General features: G+C 43.2%; 1 protein-coding gene across 8 annotated transcripts in view; it reads left to right on the top strand.

The window, feature by feature from the left end:
• The window catches only part of KCNAB2 (potassium voltage-gated channel subfamily A regulatory beta subunit 2), a 193,722-nt gene that overhangs the window by 86,684 nt on the left and 86,435 nt on the right, over positions 1 to 20,603 (top strand). For 4 of the 8 annotated variants that reach the window (XM_056795947.1, XM_056795942.1, XM_056795946.1 and 1 more), the window contains exon 3: positions 2,058 to 2,099. The exons of 2 other annotated variants lie outside the window; for them this stretch is intronic. In XM_056795947.1, the coding sequence (XP_056651925.1) occupies positions 2,058 to 2,099 (42 nt within the window). Of the gene's footprint in view, positions 1 to 2,057; positions 2,100 to 16,391; positions 17,143 to 20,603 lie in introns of those variants that run through there. 2 more of the 8 variants (XM_056795939.1, XM_016422281.2) reach the window with 2 other exon arrangements.

Raw genomic sequence — 20,603 nt, 5'->3', positions numbered from 1 at the left:
AGAATTTGATTTTCTTTCTTAAAGTAAATGAAAGTTGAAAATATTGCGAATGTTTTTCTCAAGTGCCTCTGCCTAAGCCCGACTCTGAAGTCTTGCTGGGGTTCAGAGGCATCTCTGGGTGCCCACAGGCTGTGTGGCCAGTAGAGAATAAACTCAGGCTGTTTCTACCATGCTGGATAACTTCCAGAACAGGCCCAATAGCACATAGACTATGCCTGCTGTGTGAACATTGGCCCAACTAAGAGTTGAGAGGCTCAGCCACCACAAGGTGGCCACGAGAGGATGCATTCATTCTTCGGCCATGGCAGTCTGTGAAACAAAGGAAAATACAAAATGGCCTTGGTACCTTATGGGACCAGAATGGTGACATTGAGGCAGAGGTTGCTAAGAACCACTGTTTTTAGACCACCTATAAGTATTCATTTAACAGCTTATACCCTAGATATGATGTCTTTGCCCATTGGCCAACTAGTTATAGATATAGATAGATAGATAGATAGATAGATAGATAGATAGATAGATAGATAGATAGATAGATAGATAGATAGATAGATAGATATAGAGAGAGAGAGAGGAAGGAGAGAGAGAGAGAGAGGAGAGAGAGAGAGAGAGAGAGAGAGAGAGAGAGAGAGAGAGAGAGAGAGAGAGAGAGAGAGGAAGGGAGAGAGAGAGAGCAGAGAGAAAGGGAGAGAGAGCAGAGAGAGAGAGAGAGAGAGAGAGAGAGAGAGAGAGAGAGAGGAAGGGAGAGAGAGAGCAGAGAGAAAGAGAGAGAGCAGAGAGAGAGAGAGAGACAGAGAGAGAGAAAGAGAGACAGACAGAGAGAGAGAGAGAGAGAGGAAGGGAGAGAGAGAGAGCAGAGAGAAAGGGAGAGAGAGCAGAGAGAGAGAGGAAGGGAGAGAGAGAGCAGAGAGAGAGAGAGAGAGACAGAGAGAGAGAGAGAGAGAGAGAGAGAGAGAGAGAGAGAGAGAGAGAGAGAGAGAGAGAGAGATACACTACTGGAGGAATTGAACCAATATCACCTAAGAATTGCTCTGAAAGTTAAAAGACCAAAAAGAAAGCTTCCAGCATGGCAGATGGATTGCTTGTAGAAAAATTACAGACTGTCATGGGCAAGAAGGACCCAGGACGGGGGCAGCTGGGTAGCTCAGTGGATTGAGAGCCAGGCCTAGAGATGGGAGGTCCTAGGTTCAAATCTGACCTCAGACACTTCTCAGCTGTGTGACCTTGGGCAAGTCACTTGACCCCCATTGCCTAGCCCTTACCACTCTTCTGCCTTGGAGCCAATACACAGTATTGGCTCCAAGACAGAAGGTAAGGGTTTAAAAAAAAAGAATGACCCAGGGCTAGCAAGGGCATTAGATGGGTGGCTAGCTCTAGCAGGAAAGGGAAAGCCCATATGGATGAGGTAAAAAAAAAAACCATCAAAATAGTAAAAGACTAGAAAATCAGGGTCCCTACTCAATCCTTGAGCCCAAACCTAATAGAAGCTTCAAAGTGTTTTTATGCCAAAGGAAGTCTCCTCCTCATTTAACCAGGAAAGCTCCATTTCCCCCCAAAGCTCCAAAAAGAAATGTAGATTTGTGTCTTGTTTTGTTTTGTTTTGTTTTCAAATGTGCAGCCTTAAGCATTGGTTGGCAACTTTTCCCCTCCCTCCTCCCACCTGATGCATTTGATCTGTTCTCAATTGAATTTTGTATTAAAAACACCAGAGTGGACCAGGGCTAGATTTCTTATTCCACATCTCCTCCAGTGTGTGCCTTTTAGTAATAATGGGCAGGCAAACTACCGAGAGCTGCAGAAGCCTGTCGGGAGCCTCTCATTCCATCTGACACTGGGTGGCGCTCTTGTAGAATTTATCCCTGCCTGCTAAGTTCTCTTCCCAAAGAGAAACACAGTGAACATTTAAAGAGGCACTACAGTCAGTGGCAGAGAGAGGCGAGCCCTGCATGATGATGGTGATAATGGGGATGGTTTCCATGCTTGACGCTCCTCTGTTGTTAATGTCATTGTGGACTGTCTTTCTCTCTCTCTCTTTATCTTTCCTTTGCTGTCGGAAGTACTCGATACGGGAGTCCCAAAAGGCAGCTCCAGTTTTACAGGTAACAGAGTCCTTTATTTTCTTCTAAGCTGGTAGCTAGTGGCAGGTCAGGGAGAGGGGTGGGAAGGCCTGACACTGGGGGAAGTTGGCATGAGGCGCCCTTCATTGGCCAAGACCTATGTGAGATGCAAGTTTCAAGTAGGGCGCTGAGATGTTTCCATTGGAATACAAATTCCTTGGTTTGTTCTCATGGTTGGTTCATTTCAGGGGATCATCTGCTCTTGGGATAAGGGCACTATACCCACTGGAACAAGAATTCCTTGTTTTGGTCTCATAGCTGGTTTCTTTGGGGGGCCATTTGCCCAGAAGGATAGGCCTTGTTCATGAGTAAACGTCCTGGCGGAATTTTAAGAAACCAGGCGACTTTTTCCCCATTAAGCTATCCTCTTGAACCCTCACTGTTTGAGGACTTATGTGAATCCAAGAATCCCATGATCATAATCACAGATCTAGAAAGGGAAGGGATTTTAGAAGTCACTGAGTCCAAGTCCCTCATTTTGCTGAAATTTTTTAAATTTACATTTTTCAGGAAACTGAGGCTGGCATAGACGTGCCCAGGGTCACACAACTCAGTGAAATGAAATAAAATGTTGAATGCTTTGCAAACCTTAAAGCAATATATGAACACTAGCTAGACATAATGGTAGCCAGTGATAGTAGTAAGTGTTTAAGACAGACTTTGAATCCAGGTCTTCCTGACTTAAACCCAGCAAGGGGACTGCGATTTTTTCAGTGTTAAAATTCTTTACCCATAACAGTATCTTCCCAGAAGTTTAACATTGGTCAGTTTCCTGGCATCCTTCCATGTTTCAAAAAGAAGAAAAAGCCCAGAACCAGTGTGAAAAATGGAAGGATGCCAAGAACCAGACCAGGAAAAAAAAAAAGAATTACCTATAGATGTTGCTGCTATCTTGCATTGCCTTGAGCATAGCCAGGGAAATGTCACAAGAGACTTTGTGGGTGAAAGGTCAGTCTTGAAAACAGGATGAGTGGCCAGGGTGCCAGGTTTACCTTTGGGGCATCCTGTGTGACCACTGGACTGGCTGTGTGACCTTGGATCAATTACTTAATCTCTCTGTGCCCCCAGGCAGCTCCCTGAGACAAATTGCAGAGCTCCAGGCCTAGAGGAAGTGATCCCATCTGTCTCACTATACCAACAACTGTGCCAAGTCCTGGAAGGGGGATACTTAATGGCTTTGGCATTTGGGGCAAGCTATGCCAGGGTACGCAATGAAATTGCAGAGTCATTGGCTTTGAGAAAAGCAGAAGCTGCCAAATAATTAGCATATCGTGTTGGGAAAGTTTTTAATCCTAGCCCAGAAATGGGAAGGTTTTAAACCCAATCCTGACTGCCACTGCTGCTAACTAGAACTTGATCTTCTACTGGTATCATGGTATCATGAAAAGAACATTGGATCTTGTACCTGGGTTCAAATCCTACCTGTGTGATCTTGTACAAGTCGCTTATCTTTTTTTAAAACCCTTTCTTTCCATCTTAGAATCCATACTGTGTGTATTGGTACTAAGATAGAAGGACAATAAGGGCTACAAAATGGGGGTTAAGTGACTTAACCAGTGACCCCAGCTAGGAATAGTATCTGAGGGCAGATTTGAACTCAGGGCCTCCTTTTCTAGGCTTGGCACTCAGTCCACTTAACTACCCCCAAGTAACTTAACTTTTAATTCCCTAGTTCTTCATCTATAAAATGAGAGCGTTGAGCAAGAAAAGTAATAGATTTACTTATTAGACATTCATTGTGCAAACCACTGATGATACAAGGACAAGCAAATATATTAGCCCTCGCCTCCCCAAAGCTTACATTCCAGTGAGGGAGAAAGATGACATTTCAAAGAGAGAGGTCAGAGGTACCACTGCCATGGAGAAAGCTGAAATGTATAGCAGAGACATGAATTGGGTCAAGCCAAAGGCCAGCGCTGGCCTGCCAGAACCCAAGGTGACTCTGTGGGTAGAGTCCAAAATTCACGTGAAGATGAAGGCCCCAGGGGAGGCTCCTTCCAGATCTCCACCAATGTGCCCATAAATGATTTCCCTTATCCAGGATTCATCTCCTCCATAGAATCAAGAGGTTAGATGAGGCGTTCTCTAATATCTCTTCCAGATACAAGGTTCTGCGCCTTTGTAACTAGCTCTGTGACCTTCAATAAGTCTTTTTAAAAATCACATTAAGCCTCAGTTTTCTCACTGGTCAAAACGAGGATTTAATGACCACCTTGCTCCCTTGCCTACTTTTGGGCAAAGATCCAATGAGGTGATGCTGGTGTGCTGTGAAAACCAAAGAACACCATCACTAGTGATACTAATAACTTTTGGATCATTCGCCAATGGGTGGCACCATTGAGATATCTGATGCCTTAAACATCAGAATCCTGGGATAGTACCAATATTTCTAGATAGATTAATCATTTTAATAGAATTTCTCCTTTCCTGAAGCCCTCTTACTTTAGATGTGGTCCTTGTTCCCCAGACCTGTGAACTAGCGTCTTTGTTTATAGAATTCTTTGTCTGGGACCACAACAAATGTTGGAGGATCCATGGGCTAGGTAGTCAGAAGGCCTAGCCTGGTGTTCAAGAGTCCTATAAAAGAGTGAACACCTTCCAGATAGCCCTTTGCAGGATTTATTGACATTATCTCAGATGCCATTAGAGCAGGAACCAAAATTTTAACATTTAAACTTTTTATAACATTTGACATTTTGTAAACATCCCAAAATAATTCATTTCCTTTGTAATCCTATATTGAAGGGGGGGCAGCAGTTAAAAACATGATGCTAAGAAGAGAACTTTCAACTTCACAAGAATACAAAAGGATCCACAAAACGCACAAAAAGTTGGGAATCCCATACATTAGAGACAATCTGGAACAGTGAGTAGAGGTCTTACTTGAAATCAGGAAGACCTAAATTTGAATCCTACCTCAGATACTAACTAGCTGTGTGACCCTAGACAAGTCACTTAACTTCTCCATACCTCAGTTTCCTCATCTATAAAGTGGTGATCATAATAGCTATGGTGCCTATCTCACAGAGTTGTTGTGAAAGTCAAATGAGTTATATATATATATATATATATATATATATATATATATATATGTAAAGGACCTCACAAACTCTGAAGCAGTGATGGTGAACCTTTTAGAGACTGAGTGCCCAAACTGCAATCTCACACTGCATGTAAGCCGCCCCCTTACCCCAATCAGGGGAGGAAGGAAGTGCTCCCTCCCATGGAGCTGCTGGGCAGAGGGGTAGGTGATGGGAGAAATGTTCTCAGCCATGTGTGGAAAGGGGGAGAGGAGCAGCCCCTCAGGAACTCATGCCTTAGGTTCGCCAACATGACTCTAAAGCATTATAATAGGCATGGACTACCCCAAAAGCCTTAGTGTAGCTTTATTGTTGGATAGCTTAAATAAGATAGCTTAATAGTTTAAAATAAGCTTTTTAAAAAACCTTACCTTCTTCTTAGAATCAATAATAAGCAATTGGAAGTAAGTGACTTGCCCAGGATCACACAGCTAAAAAGTGACTGAAGCCAAATTTGAACCCATTTCTTCCACATACCAGACCTGGCTCTCTACTTACTAGCACCTAGCTGCCCCTTAAGTTTTAATAGTATAAAAGCTGCACTAAGACTTTGGGGATAGCCTGTTTATAGATATATATTTTAGTGGGGAAGGAAGGGAGATAGTATGCCTAGCCTTGTGATTTCATCTGTGCAGGCATGGAATTTCCATTGTGGAAACCCCCACCCCTACCACCAATGCAGTTAGGCAACTCATCTGTAACACACAATCTCCTAGACTTACCTTAAAGCACTGAGAAGTTAAAAAACTTGCCTGTGGTTCCATAGCTAGTATGTACCTGAAGCCAGGTCTTCCTTACTCCTAAGGATGGCTCTCTGTCCTCTGTGCTATTCTGCTTTTCTCTAAGGTAATAGGGAAGTATCCATTATTACTGTAATAGTGTCTAGGGAGAGGTGAGGTGCTGCTGACACACTTGCCTACCAAGAACCACCTTCTGGATTGAGGTCTAAGTAGAAGGTTTTATTCAGCACCTGTCCTTCAGGGCTGGTGTCTATGATCAGATGGAACTGACCAGACCAGCAGGATCACCATCTGTGTTAAACATCATGGCAAAGATGTTTAGGACTATGCTCTATGCTCTTCACTTCTGACTCCACAGGAAAGTCCATTCTTTGGGTATGAAAAACAACCTGTTCCTTGTCCCCCAAAATAGTTAGAGCTGTGTTCTCAGCTAGGTCTTCTCTTTGCCTTATTCTGGGCCAGTGATGCCAGGGTACACCATGAAACTGCACATTCACAGGCTTTTAGGAAAGCAGAGACTGCTGAATAATTTAGCCTCTGTTTACCGAGATGAAAATGCCCTAATAGGACTAATGGATTTGCTGCTACAAAATTCTGCACTCTTGGGGGACCCGTCTCTTTCACCAATTGCTTCTGACGTTCAGCCGCGACACTCCCCTGATGGGAAAAAAAATAATAAAACATGCACAAGATCCTTTCTAGCCTCTGGTGAACCCCTAAGAAACTAGATCTTGTTTAATGAGCAAGAGTCCAAGAAAGCAAGAGGGTCTTCTGCTTTAGCCTGAAGGAATGGAAGTTTGGGATTTTGCACCTCTCTCAGGCAGGAAGTAAGCTTGCTTGTAATTATCCCTGAAGAGCTCAGGTAATCCAGGAGAAAACTTGACTTTGGGAGATCTCTCGAAAACTAAGAAGCCCAGCTGCCCCTCTGTGTCCTCAAAAGGAAGAAGATTTCAAAAGGTTAGCAATGCCTTCTAACATAGGAAACCTGGCCTTCGTGTGCGTGAGTGGAGAGCAGAGGGTAGGAGGGCTGGGGGAACTAGAGGAGGGCTTGACTTTTCTGCCTGGGGGTGCTTTTCATCAGCTGGCCTGTCCTGAGATGTCTTGTCAACTATTTGCCTCCCTTTCTCTACCTCCTATCTCTTAGAGATGCCAACATTTTATATCTACCTTCCTCTGGGCTTAACTAATTTCCTTCTTTTTGCTGGGGCATCTGTCAGTAAAGGTTTATAGCTGAGCTGCCTGAGAAATCAGTCTAGAAAAGCCACCCTCTGGCTGGGACAAATCAACTGCCTGCACCCTGAGACAATGAGCAAGCTGCCGACCTGGCCCCATTGTTGGATTTCTTTTTCCTTTAGCAAAAATCATTTTGCTTTTCGGCTGAACAGGCGTGATGCATTTTTGAGCTGCTTTCCCTCCCTGAAAGATACCATTCCCTCTGCCACTTCCTCTGCTTTTCAGAACTTCTATGGCCTTTCTAAGTGATCATCATTATACTAGAGTAGTCATGGTAGTTAAGCATAACAGTAGTTCTTCCATCTGACACTATGTCTCTGGTGGTAACTCTTTGTAAAAGGTTCAAGATTGGAGAATTACAGGTGTGAGGTTTGCTCCAGTGGTGGAGCACATTTTTTTTTATTCAACAATGACAATTTATTTTCAGAACTTCATTTTTACAAAAAAAAAAAAGCAGGTAGCAAAAACAGCAAAGAGTTTTCTGAAATTCTGCACCAGTTTTCACAGAAGTTACCAATACGTGAACTGGTGTCAGATGTAAGTATTTTATTAACTTGTTGGTATGTTAACCTTTTAGTTCCAACCATGTGAGCCACAGCTCCTGCAAAAGGAATTCCAAGCCCCTCGCCACCTCCCATTCTACAAAAACAGGCTTACAAGAGGCAGACACTGGAACGGGAGGGAAAGAGTAAGGGCAGAGTAGCAACAAATAGCTTTTGAGTCTGCTCTGGTTTCTTTGGGCCAGGGAAAGGGGTTGATTGTTTTTGTCATTTGCTTTTGAGTTTTTGGCTTGCCTGTATCAGAGGTATAAGTTGAACAAGCAGAGACTTTTTTATGTTATTTTTTTACTTTGGAAAATGGAAGTAACCTGGGATTGAGTCACTAGGGTAATGACTGTGCTTGTATTGGGACTCTGTGGAGGAAAGGTGACCGGTAGTTAGGGGCAATAACAGTGATCTTTTGCTATTGTACATCATCAGACTATTGTTCATGTTATACTTTGGCCACTCAAATACGTCCATCCATGAGCCTGTGAACAGGACTCACCTTGAGAGCTTCTTGTAAGTACGGGTCCCACTTTGTCAATAAAGAAAATTGTCAAGCTGGCATTGGGGTGCTAACACTCTTGCTCTGCTCTCCAGACTACTGGTAAGCTTCTACTTTCATATAGGACTATTTCTACCCATTCGTTTGTCTAATATTTATTGAGTCCCTACCCTGTACATACATTTCCTAGGCATTCCAATGTCCCTTCCAACTCCACAAGAAAGCCTCAGAATGTTTCCAAGCCTCCACTTTCACCTTCCTTTTAGAAATCAGCTGTATCTTTTCTCAGTGTAAATCTTCCAACCTTCCTCACCCATGCCCGGGTCAGTCTTTTTCTCTTCTTCACATCTCCTCTACTCTTGAGAACTCAGAAATTCCATTGATTTGGGGTTTAAGAACAGAAAATGTTATTCTGGTCTGTGCTGCCCATATGATGAGCAAATGAAGAATGGCGGACTAAAGAACCCAATTCAATTTATTGGTATTTATTAAGTACTTAACATGTGTATGGGCTCTGAGAAAACAAAAAACAAAAAAGGGGGATGCACAAGATAGTTCAAGGAAGGAGAAAATGCTAAAAACCAAGCAGATTGGGAAAGGCTTCCTGCAGGAGGTGGCATCTCAACTAAGCCTTGGAAAGCAAAGGGTTCTAAGAAGGTCAAGTACACTCCAAGGTTGGGTTAAACTCATCCAAAGACAATAGGGGTGAGGACAAGGGGAATAGAAGGAAAGACTTAGGGAAATAAGCCAGCAAGTTTAGCAGGAATATAGAGTGGGTGAAGGAGAGGAAAGGGAGATGAGGCTGGAAGGGTAGATTGGAACCAAATTGGCCTGGCCTATAATCACCAAGCCAAGGAGTTTCCAATCTGCAGACTTGAATTATACATCAAAAAGTACCTTAAGCAATAGTCCTTTACCTTCTCCCTAACTCTGAATTCCCCTCAATTATAGCTCTTCACCTCTTCTTATCATCACTCCCTCTCCTGTCCTTAATCCTTACTCACAAGTCTTTCTCACTAGAAGGTGTGTGTGCTTCCTGAGAGGTGGGGAAGGGTTTTTAAGTGGTTCTGGGGCCTAGTATTTATTTCAAGAAGCAGGGCTGTTTTTTATGGGCAGTGTCTTGAAGGCTAATGGTTATTGATTTCTCTGTGGTTATGTCTGGGTAGAAAAGTGGCTCATCTTAGACATACCCTGGTTTTCAGGAAAAATTACCATCCTATGCAGCTTTACTGGCATTCATATGGAACAGGAGCCCACAGGTAAACTAAGGGCTCTTGGTTCCTATTTTTTCCACATCTAAAGCTGAGACATGCATTGTCCTTCTGCTAAGAAGTACCTGTTACATTTTCATAGAGGTTCTTGGGAGATTGTAAGAGACCGTTAGAGTGCCAGTCCTGGATTTGGAAAGATTTGGGTTCAAATGTGGCCTCATACACTTCCTAGTTGTATGACCCTGAACAAATCACTTAACTCTGACTGCCTAGCCCTTGCCCTTCTGTCTTAGAATTGTTACTAGAATAGAAAGTAACCGTTTTTTTAAAAAGAGGAGGAAGAGATTAGAGAGGAAAATGGGAACTCCAACATCCAAAACAGTAGAAAAGTCCTCTCTACATCCTCATCCAGCTGGGCTGCTTGCTGTCCTCCTCTGTGTGACATACCATCTACCACCTGTGTACCTTTGCCCCTGTCCCCAGTGCCCTTAATTCTCTCCATTCTTTTATCTGCCTCTTGGAATCCCTATCTCTCATCAAGGCTCAGCCCTAATGTGATCGTTCAAAAGATTGTTAAAGCATTCCCCTTTGCCAGAATATTGACCCCAACTTGTGATTTCACTGGTGTGGAGAGGTCCTAGTTGAAGAAACTCCATCCTTCCATGCAGTTTGGCATCTCTCTCTGTAACTTATTTTCTTAGAGAGTTGCCTAGTCCACTGAGGAGACAGTGACTTGCCCAGATTACACAGCTAATTGTCAGAGGCAGGATCTGAATCCAGATCTTCCTGACTGACTATCTACCTATCCACTCTTATACCTAGTCTTTCTGTCTCCCCACAAAATTACTTTTTATTTCTTTTGTCTATATTTTGTATTTACTTGTCTGTGTATAGGTTAGGGCCCTCCAATAGAACATAAGCTCCTTGAGGGTAGGGACTCATTTATTTTGGCCTTTCATTTTTATTTGGCACCTAGAATGGTGTCTGGCACACAGCTGGCACTGCAGAGGTGATTGTTGAATCTAGTTGGCACTGCCATCTGAAGACAGTAGTCTTGAGTTTCTACCCTATATCTGAGTTCAATTCCCCATTTATCTTTTGGTTGTCTGTAGAGCCATTTCTAGATAGGCTTTCTCATCCAAATGCCTTAGGCTTCCTTAGTGACCTTAGTAGCACAAGCCAGCTCTTGCTTATTTCTGCTTGAGGCAAATAATGTTAACTCTTTGATGTTGTTAATTCAGAGACTGGCAAAGGTCCCTGCTTGGCTCCACTCTAGGATCCTTCTTTTCTTGAAAGGTGTAGCTCAGAGCTTTCTGCTCAGTTTTGCCCTCTGAGTTGCAATAAGAAGGACCCTGTTTAGCAAGTGTTTCTTTAGACTTTGCAATTCAGTTCAGTTCAGTGTGCCAGGTGCTTAACTAGGTTTGGGGGATACAAAGACAACAAAAAGTCAATTTCTTTCCTCATGGAGCTTACATTCTAATGGAGAAAACATGGAACAATTAAGTAAGTGTCAAATATATTTGCAAAGTGATTTCAGGGAGGAGGGAAAGAACAGCAATATTAAGAAGATCAGAAAAGAGGCTTTGAGCAGAACCTTGGACAGAGCCCATATTTGGGAAGGGATGGCAAGGCATTCATTGTAGGTGATGGGGTTTTTTGTGTTCTCTCTGGCAAAATCCCCAGGAGAGCCAGCAAGGCAGATGAGGAAAACTTAATCCCAAGAACTAATGAACCTTCTATAGAAATGAAGTCTAAGCCCCACAAAAGGCCATTCCCTCATCACCTGTCACTTTCTAACTGCCTTTCCAGACTCTCCTTCACCCAGTTGCTGGGTGAATCTTCCTAAGGCACAGACTAGATTTGAAGTCAGAGGACTCAGGTCAGAATCCCAGCTTTTCTGATTACTTGTAAGCCTTTGGGCTTTGGACCTCAGTCTCCTCATCTGTAACATGAGGCATTTGGACCAACTCCTGAAGTCCCTTCCAGTTTTAAATTCAATTATGATATCGAATTGTATCAAACAATCATCTGTAGCTCCATCTCCCCATGTTGATTTGGTCTCTAAGAGCTGATGGATATCAAATAGCAGCTGCCTAGGCAGGCACTCCCTATACTCTATACCCCCCCCCCGTGCAGTGTACTCTCCACCCTCCCCAAGTTTGCCATTGCACAAAAGAACTACATCCTTTTCCTATTTCAATTAGGGAAAACTACCAGACTGGCCAGGGAGACACCTTTACACCCCCATCCTGCAGCATTCTGCAGCTCAGACTCTAACCCATCCCCCTCACTCTCCAGGGTGAGGTCTTCAGCATAGTCAGCATAATTGCTGTGGAAGGCAACAGAGAAATGGAAATTTCATCGACTGGCTCTGGGTGCCAAGTGACACTGCAGACAAGAGTTCTGGCTTCAGAATGGGGTTGCGGCAGCCTCCTATGCCAATAGTTCATTTTTCCAAATGACCAAGTTGGGAAATTCAAAGGCAGAGGAGGGTGGGAAGACAGTTGATGGGAGTGGGGAGAGGGATTTCAGCATAATTTAGTTATCCAGGGGAGCCAGAAACACATCAAACCCCCATGCCTATATGCCAGGCTGTGCCCTGTGCCCAGAATGCCACCTCTCTAACCTCCTCCATGTGGGCTTCCTTTGAAGCACATCTCAGGTGCCATCTCCTTCCTACACTGGGCTTTTCTGGATCCTCCCTTTCTCATCCCCCACCCCCTAACATAAACTTCTTGAAGGAAGGGGCAATTTCTTCCTAGCATAGTGCCTGGCACATTGTAGGGGGTAGTGATGAGATGGGGATTGAATTGAATTGAGTGCTTGTTGAATTGAATTAAAATCTAAAGCTCACTAGGTTTCTAATTTCTTTGAGGGCAGAGACATCCATCTTTGTATCTCCATCACTTAGGAAAGGACTTTGCTCATTTTAGGTGCTTAAATGTTCCTTAAATTGAATTGATTGAGGGGGCAGCTGGGTAGCTCAGTGGATTGAGAGCCAGGCCTAGAGATGGGAAGTCCTAGGTTCAAATCTGACTTCAGACACTTCCCAGCTGTGTGACCCTGGGCAAGTCACTTGACCCCCATTGCCTAGCCCTTACCACTCTTCTGCCTTGGAGCCAATACACAGTATTGATTCCAAGACGGAAGGTAAGGGTTTTAAAAAAAATTGAATTGATTGAATCATAATTGTAGTCATTTTCCCCTTGGTTGGGACAAAATAAATATTACTCGACTTATTCACTCCCACTACCCACCCCACTCCCTCCAGCAAGGGTGCCTCTCTGTATTTGAACACCTGTGTCTTCTGGATATAATTGTCTAACTTAAGTATTGACCTTTCACTGTGAACACATGCCACTTGGTTTATCAACCTATATACCCTCATTCCTTGAAGTGAAATTTTCTGAATGTTAAAAAAAAGTTGATTCATAAAATTTCATCCCCAAATATGACTTTTAAACCCTTGCCTATTGTACCTTGGGCATCTTCTAACTTTGCCTACGTTTAGTTCACCTCTCTTAACGAGGAGCTCAGATCCTGTCTAGGTCCTCTGATTCTTTTTCTTTTTTTAAATCCTTACTTTCTGTCGAATTGATACCAAGTATCATTTCCAAGACAGAAGAATGATAAGAACTAGGCATAGGGTCACACAGCTAGGAAGGGTCTGAGGCCACATTTGAACCCAGGATATCTCACCTGACTCTCTATCCACTGAGCCACCTAGCCGTCCCTCCCTGATTTCTTTTCAGTGTCTTTCCTCACACTAGTATATCATCTTTATAGTGAGTAATCCCCAAATCACAGTCATCAGAACTGAAGTCACTTTATATATGTGTAGATTCAGAGCTGGCAGGAGCCTTGGAAGCCACTGAATCCAATCCCTTTATTTTACAGATAAAGAAACAGTCTTGGAGAGGTTCAGTGGCTTGCCCAGCTAGTATCTGAGGCAGGATTTGGAACCAGTCTTCCTGACTCCAGGTCCAGAGTTCTAGCCACTACATTAAGAGACCTCTTAACCACAAGTCACTGTGAAAGCTTAAGCTTCGAGTCCCAATTTCCAGTCCAATATTCATGGACTTCTATCAGAGATAGGGCCAAACAGAAAAAAAAAGTTGCAAGTGTGTAGCTCAGCACTGCAAAGGACTAGTCAGATTTCCAAAGTCTCTTTCCAGCTGATTCAGTTTCCAAATCAGCTCCTGAATCAGTTTCCCAGGAAGGAGGTCAGGTGCTTTCTCCTGCTTCCTGTGGCTCATCCAAACTCCCAGGACCTCCTCCTTCAGCTGATCCAGATGAAAGATGAACACCTGTATCTTCTGGATATGACTGTCTAACATCTTCTTATCTGAGAAGGTATGACCTCAGAGGTCATGGGATAAAGCAACAGGAATCAGCCTGGCCAGGAGAGAAGTTAGGCATCGTGTCAAAGATGAACAAACTCCCCGTTTCGCTACCATGGCTGGTTAGTAACCAAATGGAACTAAGGCTTCTCGTCTAGGGCTTCTAGTTCTTTAGCCTACCTTGCCACCCTTGAATAATGTCCTCATTGACCAAATGCTTTGCATAGCCTCCATTATCTCTCCTCCTCAATCCATCCTTCACATATCTCCATCTAAATAATCTGTCTATGATGCAAGACTGGCAGAGATTGTCTCCACAATTTGTAGCAGTTTCAACTGCCTTTGAGAGTAAATCCAAATCCTTATGCCTTACAATCAAAACCCTCCCCAAACCATATTCTAGCCTACTTTTTATCTTTATTTCACTCTCTTCATAGGATCATAGATTTAGAGGAGAAAGGGAACTTAGAGTCCACTGAGGCCAATGCCCTCATTTTATTCAGAGGAAACCGAGACACATCAGGAGAATGGCTTACCCAAGATCTTAGAGCTAGTAATCAATCAGTAAATCAGTCAATATGCATTAAGCTCCCACTATGTGCCAGGCAATGCGCTAATATCTAAGGTGAAATCTGAGCCCATCTTCCTGAGCCTTCATCCTCTATTCCATGCTTCCTGTTTTTCCCTCACTGTATCCTGGGTTCCAGCCAAATGGAATTTCTCCCAATGATGGAATTTCAAGAGTTAAAGAAATCAATAGACTTACCCGTAATGACATAGCTAGTGTATGTCAGAGTTGAACTTGAAACCAGGTCCTTCTAACTTCAAAGCCAATCTTCTATCCACCATACCACATTGCATTAGTAGGTGCTGAGTAGGTTTAGAATTTTTTTAAACAAATGGATGAATGAAAAAAAATTATGATAGCAATTACAAAGCACCAAATAGGAATTATTTTCTTGCTAGGCATACCCACTGAAAGGCTATAGTAGGGCAAATGATTTTAATACCAAATGGGAGTGTTACAACATCAAAAAAGTAATATAGGCTTGCCCTAGGCAGTAACTACAGTGGCACATCTGATAGCTAGGTGTGAGCTACAGTGTGTTTCCTCTGGGCCCCAAACTCATCCATTCACTTAAGAGTTTATAAGTCCTTGTTTTCTAAACCAGAAATTCAAAAGTTACTTGTTTTATGCCCTCTGCTAGAGTTCCGTCCCACTCTCTGACTAGCTGATCTCAGCCCACTATCTTCCCCTCTTGAGATTGAGAAATTCTGTGTTTGTCTACACTCACTTGGTCATGGGGTAGGAAGCTTTGTCAGTGTCATGCCACTGAAATCCAATCCTAAGATTCCTGATACTGCATTGTAGAATCTCGCGGTAGCAAGAGAAGTTCCAGGCCATAATATCCAACCTGTACCTGAACAGTCATCCTCTCTGCAACAGATCCAACAAGTGGTCATTCAGTCTCCACTTTAATCAAGCAAAGAGCAACCCATTAACTTCTGTGGTAGGCTCTTCTACTTTTGGACAGCTCTAAATGTTAGGAAGTTTCAGGTTTAAATTTGTTTTTAATTAAACCTAAGTTTATCTCTTTTCAACTTCTCCCCATCACTCTCCATTTTTCCCTTTGATGCCAAAAAGAATAAATCTAATTCCTCATCCTTGTGGCAGCTTCTTGAGTACTTGAATATAGCCATCTTCCCTTCACCAAGTTAAATATCCTGGTTGAACCAACTGATGCCCATCTGACCTAAACACAAGGCCCTTCCTCAACCTGGTTACCTTTCTCTAGACATTCCCCAACTTCCCAATATTCTTCCTAAAAATGTGGTACCCAGAACTGAACTCAGTATCCTCATATGGTTGGATCAGGATAGAACCTCACAGAACTATTTCCCTCCTTATTCCTGGACACTTCTGCCCTTAATATAGTACAACTTTTATTAGCTTTCCTGGTGGTCAAAGGACGCTGCTGACCAATACTAAGCTTGCATTCTAGATCTCTTTCAGACAAATTGATTTCTAGCAACATCTTCCCTACTCTATACTTATGAAGTTGGTTTTTCTCAACCCAAGTGTATTAAAATAGTTTTGTCATCCTCGTTTATACCTAATGTGAGCTATTGGATACCTTGGGGGTATGCTTTTGGCCTTTTTATATAACCTCCCTTTTCACAATGCATCCTAACAACACATTAATGGTCTTCTAGTGAAACATTTCTGTACAGGGTATGTCTTGAACCACAAGGTGCTCTCCATAGTACAGGAGCGGCCTAATTGTTTACTTTTACTTCAGTCAGCTTCAATCATATAAGTATTCTACTCTATTCTATTCTGGAAGAATGGAAGCTTTCTGTGGACAAGAATCTCTCTCTCTCTCTCTCTCTCTCTCTCTCTCTCTCTCTCTCTCTCTCTCTCTCTCTCTCTCTCTCTCCCCCTTTCTCTTTGCTTTTAAATCTGTAGTACTTAGAATACAGTGCCCCTGGTTCCTGGTACATAATAGGCCCTTGCTAATTGATTGAATAAATATTTATTGAATTATTTTTGAAAGCCAACAACTTGAATGGATTATGCAGTCCTTTGACTAAGTTTTTTTCAGTGGCTATCCCTCCACATCTTTGTATGTTTTCAGACACCTTGAGATGTAGAAGATGAAGACTGAAAGTTTGCCTCTGAGCAACAGCCTTGTCCGCTTTAGGTCTCCTTGGGATAGGAGTGCCTTGCATGCTCTCGTTTTTATTTGGAGCACTTTTGAGTTTAGCTTTATTACGCAGTTTCCCACCTGGAATGCAGCTTTTGCCTCTGTTTAATTTGCTTTTGCAGGAACAGAGCAGGGGCTGATGGCAGGCTAGTTAGTGACTGTTTCTGGAAGGCGAGCCATACCACACATCTGGAATCTGATTGTCAATAGATATGGCCCTCTAGAAGCTGGGTCCATTTCTCTTAATTGATTAGTTGTAGTGGGGAGGTCACCTCCACCTTTAATGGCAGGAATCTGGTTGAGAATATCATCCTTCCTTCTAGATATCCAAACCCCAATTCCACCCCATTCCAGATGCATGGTGCTTTGGGAAATTGGGATCGGGGGGAATCTGCTTTTTCCCATTATCATACATCTAGAACATCATCAGATCCCCCAATCAGGTGGTACCATGTTGTCCATGACGTACAGCGAGAGCCTGAGGAGTGTTAGCAGTAGGTGTCATTCAGACTGGGCCCTGCACCCCATCCGCCAGACAGATGCGGTGGAACTTCAACGACTTCGAGAGGTACGGGTGGCAGCCCAAGCCAGGAATATGGAGGACTTCCTCCGCATGCATGGGCTTTCCCTCGACAACTGTACAGCCCGGAGAACAGGCATGAAGTATCGGTAAGGGGTTTGCTTTCTTACTCCTGGTGGGGCTCAGATAAGGGGCAACTCTAGCAGGAATGTGCCTGATCCAGAATGGGACAAAAGCAATAGGATCAGAGGTCCCAAAAGCCAGAGATTGGAGCCCATGCCTAAAGGAATTCCTTCCATTTGCTAAGAAATGTCTTCACTTGATTCATGTATCCCCAACCTAATCTTTTCTTTAAAGAAGCCCCATTTATGATAAAAAGTCATCACTTGAACTCATATTTGTGCATATTATATAAAAGCAGATATGTACAATTCCCTCCAGCTTAATCTTCTATTTGTAGAGAGGCCAAACTAGATAGAAGGCAGCCCTTTGGTATATGCTGGCATGCAGATGTTCTCTTCTCTTTGTAGGCAGTTCCTTGTTTTCATTGCCTTTTCTGATGTGGGCCCCCTTTTCCCCTGCAAAGGACTTTCTCAAAAACAGCTTCTACCCTCATGGGTAGGCTCTGTAATCTCCTCCTTTCATTCTCATCCTGCCATGCTCTCTAAAGAAAGCAGATGTGGTTTCTAGGAAGTTTCTCACCAGGGACGAAACTGATATTTTCTTTGTCTCTTGCAACTTAGAAATGAATCATTGATTGGAACAGCTTAATTGTATGTATTGACTAAATAGAAATTAATGGAAATGTCTTGGTTAATAATTTCTCAGAATAAGTTCATGCTGACATCGGAAATACATCATTAGATCCAGAACCCTCAGATTTGTTTACCCTTCCTTCAAGCCCTTCAGGTCTAGTTGCTGTTATCTAAAGTGGCATCTGGCAATTAGCTACTGAATTGATTATGTTATACTGTAAATCTGAGAACAAGGTCATTGTGTATTAAAAGCTGCTGGTAAGCCAATCTATGTTATTTCTGTGTTATCAAGTTGTAGGTTTAGATTTTCTTTCTGATAAATCCAAGCACCTTGTCCTGGGATCTCAGTCTGAGCCAGACTGGTGGCTGGTGTGGTTTATGGGGTCAGCACCTAGGACAGCGCTAGAGGATTCAACCTTCTCTGGTTGGAAGCTAGGGTTGTTTGCATGGAAATAATTATATCTGACAGCTGTATTGAGCCCTTGTTTCTAAGATGCCTGTTGTGGCTCTCCGCTGAGCTCCTTTCATTCCCCCAGTGTTATGCATAGCAGGCTTCCCAAACTCTCGCCTTCTGTCTACCCAGGCTAAAGTGAATTTTCCTGTTTTTTCTCTCCTAGAGAAGCCAAATCTGGTCTCAGTTTCCAAGCTCTCCCTGCTGAAAAAAAACAGTTCAGTGTTTCTCCCCATTATCTGAACGTGCACTGCAGTCTTTATAAAAATGTCACTTTGCTCTGACTCCATTAGATGGCAGAACTCTTAAAGCTTTGAGTTTGCTGGCAAGAAAGGGAGAAGCTATGGCTGACTTGCTCACAGTTGAACTCCTAGTTCCAGAGAGGTAGATTTCTTTCCTTGAACAGTCATCCTTCATTGTGTCCTTGGTGTCCTCCTTTCCATCCCACAGAGGTTGTCTACAAAAGTCTGCTCTCATCCTCACCCCACCCCGCACACACACTACACCATCGATGCTGGCCCAATTAGATGTTCTGTAACAGAACAAGCTTTCTTCTTTTTTTAATTCTTTAGCTGGGAGGTGGGGCAGAATGTTCCTAGACTGAGCTCCTGAAACACCAAATAATCTGTTCCTAGGACAGGAGCAGACTGTCAGCCTCTAAGCGGAGGGTGGAGGAAAGTAGAAGAAAGAAGGGACGAGTTCCTGCTTTGACAACTGATATGTCAAAGGTTGTTAACACCCTTTGGGACCTCTCTGTATCTTGCTAGTTTCATCTTGCTGCGCATAGGTGGTTGTGCCTTATCTAGAAATGGACTGGCAGTGGCAGCAGCAGGGAAACCATCATGATTCGCTCCTATGGTTATTAAAGATCTAAGATAAAAGCAGCCCCATCATTACCAGCCCTCCCCCAACTGCTTGATGGGGATTCTGGCAAAACTTGGACCTTAAATATTAATCAAATAAAATAAGATAATGCATCTTGATAAGGACTGCCTAGTAGAGCAGAAAGACAGGAGTCTCTTCTTTATCAGCTGGACTGATCCTCTGTTAGACAAAGAGAGGTTTCTGTCCAACCTCCCCCCACCCCCACCTTCAATACTTTAATATAAAACCAGGTGGTGGGTTGTTGTAGTTGTTGTTTTAATCCACACAGTCACTTTTAAGCAGCAAGAGCAGAAAATAGAAAGCAGAAATCCAGTAATCCCATCTCATCTTTGCATCAGCACTTGGCTGGGATCACCAAAGTTAACGGGCCACATGAACACAGACAATTGCTGCAGCTGTGCTAATGGGCAGGCACAAGGGCTCTGCCCGGCTTCAGCTATCAGATTGGATGGATCAGAGGAGCATCAAGTACCAGCTGGATGCCCTTGTGTGTACTTAAGTCCAAACACTGTATTAATCTTAAACTATTCACCAAAGAATCATAGATTTAGAGCTGAAAGGGAACTTGAAGGCCATTGAGTCCCACTCCCTAATTTTACGGGGGAAGAAACTGAGGTCCCAGAGGTAAAGTGGGTCATCTAAGATCACACAATAAGAGCCTGGGGCAGAGTTTTAACCCAGGTCTAATTTTTCTCCAAGTCCGGCTCACTCTTCATTGTGCCTCTTATATTTCCTTTCTGAAGCCAGGAGGCAGAATTCTAACCTGTCATTTAAGCAGATCTATGAGCTCATAAAGCAAGGAAGGGTTACCTGTTTTTGTTTCCAAGAAATGAGGTACTCCACTGATCTTACTTGATCTACTTGATTGCTTTAAAAACTTAGGAACTTGAGTTCAAATCCCATCCCCACCACTTCCTACTGGTATGACACTAGGCAGCTCACTTCTTCCCAAGCCTCAGTTTCCACCCCTGTAAAAACATGAGGATAGACCAGAATGCCTCTAAGGTTCCTTCCAGCCCTAAGTGTTTGGTAATGATATCCCTATGCAGGTGGGACACCACAGATAAAATCAGTAATGTCTTAATTTTCCTAACCATGCCTGGGTTCAGAATAGTAGTAAGTGGGAAGTCTGTAAGCCAGAGGTAGTCCAACACCCTTTATGTTGAGGATATCCACTCAATGGCTCTCACTTAAAAACACCCATATCATCCATGCCTTTCTGGGGTATAACACAGGTGAAGTATGTATTACCCTCTGTCTGTCTCTCTTTTTAAACCCTTACCTTCTGTCTTAGAATCAGTATTATTGGTTCCAAGGCAGAGCTTGCTTCCAAAAAGAGCTAGGCAATGGAAGTTAAGTGACTTGCCTAGGGCCACACTCCTGGGAAGTGTCTCAGGCCAAATATGAACCCAGAACCTCCTATCTCTAGGCCTGGCTCTCAATCCACTGAGCCACTTAACTTCCCTATCCCATCTTTCTCTCTTAAAAAAAATAAAGATCTAGAACCAGACTTTCCTTT

This window comes from Monodelphis domestica, chromosome 4 (genome assembly GCF_027887165.1).
Source record: "Monodelphis domestica isolate mMonDom1 chromosome 4, mMonDom1.pri, whole genome shotgun sequence".
Taxonomy (NCBI): domain Eukaryota; kingdom Metazoa; phylum Chordata; class Mammalia; order Didelphimorphia; family Didelphidae; genus Monodelphis; species Monodelphis domestica.
Note: the sequence above shows the minus strand (reverse complement) of the source record. Positions and strands in the feature narration are given on the sequence as shown.